Source organism: Mus pahari, chromosome 4, assembly GCF_900095145.1.
Source record: "Mus pahari chromosome 4, PAHARI_EIJ_v1.1, whole genome shotgun sequence".
NCBI classification, from domain to species: Eukaryota; Metazoa; Chordata; class Mammalia; order Rodentia; family Muridae; genus Mus; species Mus pahari.
Genome location: NC_034593.1, coordinates 79713557 through 79726409, shown reverse-complemented (window position 1 = coordinate 79726409; position 12853 = coordinate 79713557). Strand labels below are relative to the sequence as shown.

Below are 12853 nucleotides of genomic sequence, written 5' to 3'. Positions count from 1 at the left end.
CAGTGAAGACACCAGTGTAACCCAGCTCCTATGCTGGCTTTAACAGTGAAGACACCAGTGTAACCCAGCTCCTATGCTGGCTTTAACAGTGAAGAGCCTTATTGATCACAAAGGGCTTCAAGTGAGCCCGGGCTGGAAAAGGCGTCCATGCACGTGAGCTAACGCTGTTATTATTCCCCAGACACTGGCCGCTATCCTTCAAACCTCTCCCAGTTCTGTTTCCCTTTTGCCTAGGGAAACAGTCAAATCCATCCCGTAGGCTTGTTTCCGAGGCCAGCCTGGGGTGGCCTTAGGGCTCCTTCTCCAGTCCAATTTAAAATGTCCCAGCTCATCTGGGGCTGGATAGATGGCTCAGTGGTTAAGAGCACTTGTTGTTGCAAAGGATTCAGGCTTGATTCCCAGCACCCATGAGGCTTACCTCACTATGCCTTGGGCACTCTGCTCACAGGTGGTGGTACATGCACCATACATAATAAAATTAATCTAAAAAAATTTTAATAAAAAAAATGCCCCGGCATATTTCAACTCAGACTCCTTTCACGGGAGGACTATCCCAAAGTCGGTCTGACAGAGACAACCCTCCCCTTCCCCCGCTGTCCACCTAACCTTGTGTTCTACTGTATCCTTCTGCTCCAACCTCTCTGAGTAGTTCTGGTCCCTTCCTTGAGCCACTCCAGCTGTGTCTCCCACCTATGTCTCTTGCATTATCACCACCACTAGGAAGTCCATCCAGGACTAGCGCAGAATCTGCTGCGCAGACCAGTGTCCAGCATACTGTTAGTGCTAAGGCCATAAGCAGGCTAGGGACAAACAACCAGAGAGGAGGCAGGAAGAACAGACAGGGAAGAGACAAGTATGGCTTCACGGGACAGACACCCTCCCCATCTTTTCCCCATCACGCCCACAGGTGCCAGACCAGACAGTGAAGACGCTACAGTCCCTCTGGTTACGCCCTGTTCCTTCTCATGGCACCACCTTTCACAAGCTTTTCTGCCACCCACTGTCTGCCAGACTGTGACCCCAATCTCTTGCTGCCATGGCCCTAGGGGATCTGTCACATCTTTACTAATACAACAACTCTTCATGCTCGTGAGCCCCCTCCCACCATACAGTGTTCTAGAGACTCCCCCTTCCCCTCCAGGAGCACAGTATCTATCCAATCAGCCTGGAAAGGCTAGGGCCACACGCTGCTAGAGAAAGCCTCCTCCTCCAGGCAGGCCACCAGGCCTTCTTCCAGGCAACAGTTTATTCAGTTCCTGTATTTCCAGGGAGAGAGCATTCTTGCCTCCTTTTCACAAGCAGGATCGGGGGAGACAAAAGCAGCCAGCGAGGCTCAGAATAAATAACTTTCTTCAGTTTCCACAGCCAAAGACAGAAACCCGGACTTCTTGACTCACATGGCCTTGCCAGGCGCCCCCTGAATCACGGTCTCTTAGTAGGTGCCTAATACACAGGTGAGCATTATCAGGACCTCCGCCCACTTCAGCTGAAGGCCAGGCTGGCTCAAGCTCTGGAGACAGAGCCTCAGAAGCCTCCTGTCCTAGGACCTCCCATCCAAACCCGTTCTTCCTTCTGCATTCCCACAACGCTCTGGTTCTGGGGCAGAGACCCTGCTCTAGCCCTTTCCTTCTCTGAACGCAGGCTCTCCATTTTCTCATGACAGCGTTCTCGAGGCACTTGGAAGCCTTTCTTTCACTCCTGGGGCCTTGGATGTGGGCAGTGGGCAGAAATAGCTCCTTAGGGCATAAGCCCCACCAAGGGCTAAGACCCAAATAGCACCTTCCCTGTCTGTACTTCATTCTCCTCAACTGTGCAGGAGCTCTGCCTGAAGCAGTGTTTGCCCCAAAAGACACGGTGTCCCCAAAAGACCCAAGACATCAAAGGCACAGGTGAACAATACTATCATAAACCCTACAGCAAATATAAGAGCTTCCACCCTGGCCTCCTGAGCATCAAGCTATAACCTCTCAGGGTGTTTGCCAGAATTACAGAAGCGCCAAAGCTCATGCATTTCAGAGGCAGCTTCCCTGAGCAATGCTCTCTGCTCTTCCAAACCTTCCACGTCATCTTAGCCATACTTGGAAAACTACGCTCACCCTTGCAAGCCCAGCCTCCTCAGAGAATGGAACAGGATGGCTGAAAGTTCAAAGCTAGTCTGGGCTATATAAAGTCAAGAGCAGCTTGGGCAATTTAGCAAGATCCTTGGCCTCAAACAAAATAGCAAAAAGGGCCAGTGGTAGAAAGCTTGCCTGGTGTGTACACAAGAGGCTTGGATCCAGCACTGAACAGCTGAGGTTAGCCTGGAGCCCACACCAAGCCCTGGGTGAGAGCGTGTTCTGGGGACCCTTGCCATCTGTCCTTCCCATGGCCCCTGAAGTTTGAAGGTATTGTGTGACTTCTCCTCAGGAGGTGTGAGCATCTAGTCATACCAGACTGAGTGGCACTGGCAGTCCTGTGTGGTGAACCAAGGACTTACAGGAGTGTGATAAAGGGTTAGAAAGCAGAGAGTGACCCCAGCACAACTGCATCACCAAAACAACAAAACAACACCGCAGCATGAAAACCACCTCACAAAAGTCCCTCTCTGAGTTAGCTTCCTCTCCCCTATGATCGCTAGCACGCGCGCGCGCGCGCGCACACACACACACACACACACACACACACACACACGCACGCACGCACCCACGCACCAGAGACCATAAATGATGGCAGGATTACATATACTGAGGGTGGAGGGCACACTGGAGTCACCAGGTCTCAGGTGAGGAGTTAATGAGTTCCCTCCACCTCCTAACTTTCCACAGGGGATATTAATATCCCTGATCCTGTCAGAGTGCCTTGTGGATAAAATCAGCCACTCTGATTTCAAGATGGCAAATGACCATGTCAGTCACACAGGATGGAGTTCCATACCGGCATCGACCTTGTCAACCAGGCTCATGAGAGAGCAGAGCAGACGGGTAGAGAGGACTGGACCTTGGATGTCCTCTGATTATGGGGTGGGGAAGTGTTTCTGGGTTTTGTCATTGGTTTTTTTGTTTTGTGATATAGGACTCTCTAAATAGTATTGAATGTTTTGGAGCTCACTATATAAACCTGGCTGTTCTCAAACTCACAGAGACTTGCCTGCCTCTGCTTCAAGTGCTGGGATTAAAGGCGTGCGCCACTGCCACAACAGTGTTTTTTTGTTTTGTTTTGTTTTTGTTTTTTTGTCTGTCTGGGCCTCCTGAAACTCACTATGTAGACCAGGCTGGCCTTGAAGTCACAGATCAGATATGCCCCTGCCTCTGCCTCCCTGGTACTAGAATTTCTGGTTTAAGTGCTAGCTGCTGTCTATTATTATATCATTTGCAGCCCAAATCACTGGTGTGGTGTCCTGGGCCCTTGCTCAGCTGACTGCTCTGAGGAGTCTCCTGCCTATGAGCTGGCTGTCTGGCCACCTCACCCGGATCCTCCCTGCCTGTGCCCATAGCTCAGCTCAGACTGCCTCTGTCCTTTCCTGCGGGATCTTCTGCACAAGCCAGATCACACTGGAATCCTTGTCACTGAGGCCTCACTAGACCCCCACTGAGCTTCCACTCCCCACCCCCACCACCCCACGCCCACCTGGCTTCCATTTCCCACAGCAATTGATTTTCTTTTATTAAAAGACAACTCTGGCTGGGCAGTGGTGGCGCACACCTTTAATCCCAGCACTTGGGAGGCAGAGGCAGGTGGATTTCTGAGTTGAGGCTCGCCTGGTCTACAGAGTGAGTTCCAGGACAGCCAGGGCTACACAGAGGAACCCTGTCTGGGAAGAAAAAAAAAAAAAAAGACAACTCTGAGGGCTGGAGAGATGGCTCAGTGGTTAAGAGCACTGACTGCTCTTCTAGAGGTCCTGAGTTCAATTCCCAGCAACGAAATGGTGGCTCACAACCATCTGCAATGCCCTCTTCTGGTGTGTCTGAAGACAGCTATAGCGTACTCATACATATAAAATAAATAAATAAATCTTTAAATAAAAAATAAGTTAAAAAAAAAAAAAAAGAAAAAGAACTCTGAGCGTGGTTCCCAGCTAGGCGCTCATGCACTAACGCAGCCTTCTCAGACATGGTATCAGGGTCCTTGGCAACATGATCCCTACACCAGCTTCTGTCTCCTCTCCTACCACACCACCAGATTCACTGCTATACCAGAGTGTTCTCTGCACATTCATTCCTCTGCGTGTGTCCTCTCTCATGCGGATGTGCATGAATGTTTAAGTACCCTCTAAGACCTTCCCAGGTAAATAAGGCTTTTGATTCTGACTAGCGAAACCTTTTTTTTTTTTTTTTTTTTTTTTTTTTTTTTTATCACAATTGCTCTATAGTACAGCTTGAGGTCAGTAATCTCAAAAGGTAGGAGGTTGTGGTAAGTGGACGATGAGTTTAAAGCCAGCCCATGGACACCAGGGAATGTAGACCGGTATTAGAGGGTTTGTCTCCAATGCTGGGATTAGAATCTGGCCCTCTGGATGGGCGGCCAGTGATTTTAACTGCTATGCTATGTCTCCAGCCCCTTAACTCGTGCCTGTAATCTCAGCATTCAGGAGGCAGAGGAAGACAGATCTCTGTGAGTTTGAGGCCAGCCTGGTTTATCTAATGAGTTCCAGAATAGCTAGGGCTACATATTAATGCTACCCTATCTTTAAAAAAATAAACAAACAAACAAACAAAAAAACCCCAGCAAGACAACGCCCTCATTAGAGCTTGTTTCTTTACCCCCTCTATTTTCCAAACAGAAAAAATGTGCACACATTTACTCTGTGTACAGATGGTGAGAGACTGTAGACTTTACTTTCCTAAATTACCTTCATAGTGAGGCAGAACCGGCTCCAGGGCTCCAGATTCAGGGCCCACCGTTCTACTGCCTCACCCAAGTACCCAGAGATGCCCTGGGGCCTGAGGCATCAAGTCAGGCTGCTGAGTGTCGGTGGCTGCTCTAGTCTGGAAAAGTTGCCTTCGGCTAGGCAGTGCTCTCTGTGGGAACAGAATCTCCCCACCCCCACCCAGCACACCCAGAGTTAACCCTACCCCCAAAAAATTCCCAGAAGAAATTCACAGATGGGTTTTCCCCAGACAGACAGCTCATACATATTTGCCACTTAGCACAGATGTTTGCCTGGGGATGGGAGTGCTGAGAGACAACGCAGGTACTACACAACTTTGGGGTAACAGGTAGCCCCAAACAAAGCCAGACACGCCGGGGCGAGCTAGAACTGAGATGCCCAGGAGGCCTAGATTTTATTCTGTGTTCTGAAGTCCCTCCTATTGTCTGTGTCCGCATCTCACAGAGCTGGAAACTCTCCTCTCTGCCCACCAGGCGGCGCAGCGGGTCCAGGAGCACTCGGGTAGTGCGACTGTGTTGCAGGTCTCATCACTTGGCAAGATTGTTTTGCCAGGCGTATTTCCTCTACTACCCAAGTCCAGGAAAACATGTGCCCAGACGTAAGTTCACTACCGACTTCAGGACTCCCGGAGGGAGAAGACTTTATCTTAGCCTCATCCTTGCGGTCTAAGGTGCAATATTCAACCAAGGGGTAGCCAAAACAGATGAGCTACCTCTAAAAGCGCAAATACATGGATAGGATCAAGGCCTGAAGTGAAAATGCTGGAGATCATCCTAAACCAGAGACTCTGCGTCCAGTCAGTACCTAGGTTTCGGCCACCCTCTCCATCCAGTTTGCTCCAAGGTGGGCACGTCCTCCCTAGGTTGAGCCCAGGTTGATTGGCAGCCAGCAGAGGTGATCCGGCCCAAAGCCGTCTTCCCCGGAGGCAATTTTGGGCTATTTTCTCTAAAGATGTATCACTGTCTAACTCTGCGAGTTTCTCAGCAGCCACATGTTTACACCTTTATAGTGAGTGACATTACTCAACAATGACCGGCTACTGTTAGTGCTTGCGCTGGCAACTAGGCAGGGAAGAAAACCAAACCCTATGAAAGAAGTAAAGGAACCCTCGTGGTGCGCGTGGGAGACTTTCACCTCGGTGTTCCTCCAGGTGAGCAAAAAGCGCGTGAGATGCTGCTTCCCTAGGGCAGCGGATAAACTTCGAACCCGGAAGGAGGGGCGAGCCGCACCTTGGATCTGCATGGGACTCAGGCACGTCGCCTAGGGCGGGTTGCGCGCGGGTGGCGTGCGCTTGAGTAAAGACGGACCCTGACCCTAGTGCGGGGTTAGACGGGGCGCGGCACCTAGTTGGAGCTCAGTAAATATTTATGGTGAGAGCGACAAGCAGGGCCCACCTCCTGGGAGGGAAGGAGGAGAGCCAGAGCCCTCCTCAATTCCAGGCTCCTCCCCTGCATGCTCAGCACGGAGCTGGCCACGGCGTCCTGGCCCGATGTAATTACAGGGTCTGCCGCCAAGCCTGGCCGTAAAAAACCGGGATGAAACGGCTTGGAAGCCTCGGAAGCTGGGCCGGACCCTGCAAAGAGCCCCGGGTCAGCCGCTTGCCCTGATGCGCAGCCGCAAAGAAGAGCCCAGGGACAGAAACCCCCGCCCATCACACCCTGCAACGCACACAGGCTCACCGCCACACACGCAAACTATCAAACACTCAGCTTTTGACTTTACGGCTCCAAGAATGCACTCGAGCCTAATCAAACACCTGCCCGCCAGCTCCATCTCAGGCGCAGACGCCGCCAACCCCTCTCCAGACAGCTGCTGATTCGAGAAGAGAATTCCTGCAGGGTTGTTTACATGGAGCGGGGGAGGGGTTCTGAGCCTGGTACTGAGAGCCCACCGACTGGAAGACCCAAGTCAGACTCAGTCAAACACAGCCGCCCAAACTACCCCCACTCCAACCCACCCCCGGTGCACGCCCAAACACGTTTCTCCTCTTCTTCACACACTGTTCACAAACATTAGCATATGCATGTCAGGCGTTTCACACGCTTCCACACACAAGTGTCTTTACACCTACCCGCCATCACACGCATTTACACACGCCATATGTACATGTGTCGGGTCGGTTAGTTTGTCACCCTTCACGACCATATTCCCACATTCCATCTGCAAGAGCGCATTCGTTCAAGACACACGTGAAACATATAAACAGGTCATTAGCGTACGTTGGCGCTATTGAAAAAATTAAGAGCATCCCCCACTACAGACCCTGAGCCCAAGGGTCTTATGAGTTCTCGCATAAAGTACTGATGGACTGAGTACCCCTTAGCCCTGGCCGCACACTTTACACGCTCGATCACACACAACGTCGCACTTTATTCCCGGCATCTAAGCGATGACACAATCTCTTGAACAAAGACAACATTGACAAACCCAACAAAAACAAACAGCCGCGTCTGTGTGGGGAGGGGCAGCCAAACCAGAGTCAAGGCATGAGAGAGTGTTGGAAGCGGGGAGTCACGAGAGAGTGTGAGAAGGCGAGTGCGCGGGCCTGGGTGTGAATCTCAGGAAAGGTGTGGTTATACCCCCCACCTCACACCCGGACAAGATTGGCGACCCGCGCTGCAAAGCCGAGTCCTGAAGCCACTGGTTCCTAGACCCACACGTATAAGTTCTTCCATTTTTCCAGCTTGCGATGGCTTTCAGTCCCAAAGTCAACAGAGTTTCACATAGACCCCCCACCCCCACCCCCGTAAGTGAGCACACACAGCTATGGGAGGATCTGTGCAGACCCCGGAGCGCTCTCCGTCCCTGAGATGTAGGAATCCTCCCTCCCAGACTCTAGCTCCCTTCCTCCACCTCCACCATAGCCACCAAGCCCTGGGGCTGCGCGCGCCGGGCGGGGGCGGGGGCGGGGGCGGGGCGGGTGTCCGCGGCGCCAGCCCAAAAGGCGGAGTCGAGCAGCGAAGAGGCCAGATTTGTGATCGTGGTGCCTACTGTACCGTGGAGAAGCCAGTGGGAACCTTACACTGCAGAGCTCTCGTCCTGGCCTGGCCCGGCCCGGCCCCGCGCTATGGAGTTCCTTTGGGCCCCTCTCTTGGGTCTGTGCTGCAGTCTGGCCGCTGCTGACCGCCACATCGTCTTCTGGAACAGTTCAAATCCCAAGTAAGCCCTGAAACTCCCTGGCAGCCTGGGTGCGGGGTTTGGCAATGGCCTTTCCCAGGGTAACTTGCCAAACCCTGGCCTGAGCCTAGGAGAGGTGGCCAGGGATGGGATGGACTCTATAGCTCCCCACCTCCGTCTGTATCTCCCCTTACTACCTGGCAACAGCCGGCCAGGGCAGAAACCTGCTCATGCCTGTTTGCACAGGCGCTGGCTGTTCAGCCCTCTCTTTCTGCCCTCTGGCATCCCATCACTCTAAAGTAAGGATCTCCTGCTGAGCGCTCCTGCCTTGAGAATGGAACGTTGGCCCTGGCCTCCGGGGCTCTCTAAGTTCCCCCATGAAACTTCTGTGCACTCTCATTTTTGTGTGCCACTTGGGCGTTTGTATACTAACAGGCACCTATGGACATCAAGAGTAAGCACAGTGCCCAGGGGAGCCCTGGAAAGAACCTTCATAGGGATCTAGGTTTGGGGGGGCGGGCGTTAGGTATTCATTCTGTGTTTAAGATGACCCTGAGGAGCGGCTCCAAGGTTTGGGGTGGGGGCATAAATTAGGCACATGCTGTGCATGGGTCGCCCTAGGGAGTGGCTGAGGTGGTCACTGGGAAGAGGAGTGTCACTGGGAAGCTTGGGGAGGAGCAGAGTGGGGCTTCACAGGGCTACAAAGGCTGTAACAGGAAGGAGGTGATTTCTCCGGGGCAGGTTTTAGGGCTATGGAGCAAATGGTGTTGGGAGGAAGACACTATCGGGCCCTTTGTTCTTGCCCTTGAGTTTCCTCAAGTTATGAGAAGAGTGTTTGGGCAAAACCTAAGAGGGGGATATGGTGGAACAAGGAGAAGCTGCCCAGCAGCCGAGGTGAGAAGTCCAGGCCACAGAATGCCACTAAACCACTCCCAGATCCTTCCCCTGAGACAGATGCTGGGCCAGTTTCCTCTGGCACTGCCTATCGAGGGTCTGTTGTCTAGGGCATGTCGGAGGGCAAGCTAGAGCCAGCTGCCACCCCTAAAGGCAATGTGTTCCCGGCCCTGGAGTGCTGCCTTGGCCCCACCAGCCCTTGCGCCTGCCCTTGCTCCTGCCCCTTGCCTTCCTGACCTAGTCCTGCCCTCATAGTGGGAAAGAGCAAAGTCCCTGTTTATGCCCATGCCAGGTGTTGGCTGAAGGAGGAGGAGGGGACAGGAAGCCATGAGTAGGGAGGGGGGAACCCTGGCCTTTTCCGTTCCCAAGCTCCCAGGTTTCCTCTCTTTCAGGAAGGAGCCTCTTCCTTGCCCCCCTCCCTGTCTTCTCCACCACTAATAGAACCCCCTTTTCCAAATGGAGACTAAGTGTCACAGGCAGGTTAAGTGTAGGAGATAGTACTCTAAGTATAGCTTCAGCCCTGGCCCTCTAAATACACACAAACCCCGTCTTATTTACAGCCACAGGAAAGCCAGTCTAGAGTGGAGGTCATGGGCGGTCTAGCCAGGCCCAGCTTGGGGGAAGAGATGAGGTGGCAATGAACAGGGCGGGTGTAGGGTTGCATAGGTGACTCAGGGTAGTGGGCATTAGTCCTGGGCTCACCAGGCTCCAGGCGAAGGCAGTATCAGAGAAAGGTGCCACTGTGCGCGAGGCCCTGGTCCTGGAGAGACGGATAATCTCTAGCTCTCAGATTTCTCTGCCCCTTTACCCAGAGGCCAGCACTGGGGCAAACCAGCCCTGGGCTGTCCTGGGGTCCTGGGGACTGCTCACTTTTGACAAGGTAAAATTTCCCAGGCTCTCAAGAGCGCCTGGGTGGGTAGTGAGGTGGATGAGGCAGGAGTGAGTCAGTGCCCATCACGGGAATAGGGGAAAGACGCCAGGCCTAGAGCTGAAATACCTGTTCTGAAATGGCTTCTATGTTTATCTCTCCAGAGAGGAATTTTAAAAGCCTCCCTCTGCTTCTCTCTCTCTCTCTTTTCCCCTGGGGTGGGGGAGGGGCCCGGTAAGCCTCGTTCTAGAGGCTGCAAGCTGTTGCAAGGCCAGGCCTCTTAAGGGTCATGATGACTGGGTAGTGGGTGGCCACCGTGGAACCCCACCATCACCATGGGCACCACCCATGCCAAGGACTTGGGTTGAAAGCAAGTTGGCAGGCAGCTCTGCTGAGCCTCTCCCTGGCAGTGCTTGGGGTAATTCAGAGAAGCCGCCCGGCTTTCAGCGGGAGGTGGGGGAAGCACTTTCCTGCTGCTGAGACCCTACCCAAACTGGAGCCAGGTGTCTGGAGCTCGGGGGAGGGGCCAGTGGGCAGTCAGGCTGGAGCCTGCAGGGCTTTGGGGGACCAACGGGGGCGGGGGGCTGGCTCCACCTGGGGAGGAGGGAAGGGCAGGGGCAGCCTCAGGTCTAAGAACCTCAGCGTTTCATCAGGGGAAGGTGAAATGGTTACTCTTGGAGATAAAATCACAGCGATTTTTCAGGAGTGAGAAAGTGGAACAAGGAGATCTGGGCATAAATCCGAGGAACAGGAACAGGAAAGGGAGGTTCGAGGAACACTGAGAGGGTTTGATTATCTGTCAATCTGCAGGACCGGGTGTTGGGATGCTGAAGTACAGTGGCAATCTTCGGGAGACTCAGGGTGAGGGGATAAGACAGAGATGTGACGGGGCTCGGCAGGATGGGAAGGAGAGAGACCTGGGCTCCTAAGCACAGACCAGCGCAGAGTGCAGTCTACCAACCAGCATTTAAAGAAGTCCCAGGGGAACAGTCATCAGAATAGAAAGGAAAGTGGGCTACGGAAATGTTTAGAAGCCCTTGCTGGGGCAAATGCCTGGAGTGTTCTAGAAGGCACTTCGATACCCGAGAGATTCTTGGTGGATGTTATTTGGATAATGAGTAAGAGATGGGCAGCGAGGGAATGAAGAAGTCAAGATCAATAAATGCGGGAGTTGAGGGTCTGGAAAGCCTTTGGGACTCCAGTGTGAGATGTGAGGGATGATGTGACGCAATGGAGGTTCAAGGCTCTGGGCTGACTTCTGACTGAGCGGCTTCCTCCTGTTTTCCCTGGGCTCAGGTTCCGCGAGGAGGACTACACCGTGCACGTGCAGCTGAACGACTACCTAGACATCATCTGCCCACATTACGAGGACGACTCTGTGGCAGATGCAGCCATGGAACGATACACGCTGTACATGGTGGAACACCCGGAGTATGTGGCATGCCAGCCCCAGTCCAAGGACCAGGTCCGTTGGAAGTGCAGCCAGCCCGGTGCCAAGCATGGCCCGGAGAAGCTGTCTGAGAAATTCCAGCGCTTCACGCCTTTCACCTTGGGCAAGGAGTTCAAAGAAGGACACAGCTACTACTACATCTGTGAGTGCACAAGGGACAGGCCTCAGAGCACTGGTGGCCTCATGCTTAGTGGGAAGTCAAGCAGTCGAGAGCCTCCCCTTCTGAGTCTAAACTCAGTTTTCTCCCATTCGCATCAGGGATGTGGTGTGAGCTTTGGGTGTCTTAGGTGCTCTGTTTGGTAAATGGGCACAAAGATAAGAAAAAACACTCCTAGCCCCTGTCCTTAAGGAAGCTGGGAAGGATCCCAAATTAATCAGCAGGCCAGGAGAGCGGTGTGTGATAGACATGAACACCAGACATTGGGAAAATGTATATGAGAACCCTGTCTTCAGACACTCCAGAAGAGGGCATCGATGCTATTACAGGTGGTTGTGAGCCACCAGGTGGTTGCTGAGATTTGAACTCTGGACCTTTGGAAGAGCAGCCTGTACTCTTAACTGCTGAGCCATCTCTCCAACCCTGACACTTGGGAAAATGACCCGTGTGCCTGCCCAAAGTCAAAGACAGAAAAGGCCGAGTCCAGAATGTCTCGAACAGGAGGGCACACGCACAAAGGGAGGGTGGTAGCTCTTGGAAAGAGGAGTACAGGAAATGGAGTGCTATGCTCACTCGGAAAGTGGGTTGGGCAGATTCTTAAGGCCCAGACACTAGTAAGGGTTCAGACTTTCTCCCAAGGGCAGCAGAAACCTGTTGACATATCCTGAGACCTAGCAGGCCAGGAGCTCTGTGAAGACCACATCCAGGCCTTAGTCTTCTGGCTGAGTCTAGGTCAGCATGGTAGAAAAGAGTCCAGGGAGGGGGTTTACACATGAACAACTCACCCAACTTCAGGAGGGGGGCATGAGATGGGCTGTGTGGAGGGGACAGTGTCCACGGCCTGTCACTCCACTGCTAAGGCTGAGCGGTGTTCCAGAGAATAGGAGATGGGCTGCACACTGGTCAGAACGTAGGTAACAACTGAAGATAAATGCCAAGGGGAGCAGGCTAGGCGTGGGCTCAACCTGTAATCCTGGCACCAAGTTCCAGGTCAGTGTGCGCTAGAGTGAGACCGTGCCTAAAACGGATTTAATAGGAATGTCCATCAGTGAAGAGCACGAGGCCAGTCGATTCCTAGCCCCACATAGCAGCTACAGGTCTAATGGATCTCCCGTTCCAGAGAACCCAGTGTCCTTTTCTGACCTCTGAAGGCAACAGGCACACACACACTATTCAGACAAAGCGTTCACATGCGTAAAGTTAATGTTAAGACATTTTAAAGATTTATTTATTTATTATATATATTTGAGTACACCACTTCTCTCTTCAGACACACCCGAAGAGGGCAACAGACCCCATTACAGATGGTTGTGAGCCACCATGTGGTTGCTGGGAATTGAACTCAGGACCTCTGGAAGAGCAGCCAGTGCTCTTAACTGCTGAGCCACCTCTCCAGCCCCTTTAAAAACACTTTGTTTATTTATTTTTTTAAAGATTTATTTATTGCTGGGCAGTGGTGGCACACGCCTTTAATCCCAGAACTTGGGAGGCAGAGGCAGG

The 12853-nt window shown here is 52.8% G+C and overlaps 1 protein-coding gene across 1 annotated transcript in view; it reads left to right on the top strand.

Moving 5' to 3' along the window:
- Positions 1-7837: 7837 nt before the first annotated feature.
- The window catches only part of Efna1 (ephrin A1), a 7866-nt gene continuing 2850 nt past the window's right edge, over positions 7838-12853 (top strand). Inside the window, exons 1-2 of the mRNA XM_021196528.1 lie at positions 7838-8026; positions 11043-11338. Of these exons, the coding sequence (XP_021052187.1) occupies positions 7935-8026; positions 11043-11338 (388 nt within the window). The 5' untranslated portion in view covers positions 7838-7934. The remainder of the gene's footprint in view (positions 8027-11042; positions 11339-12853) is intronic.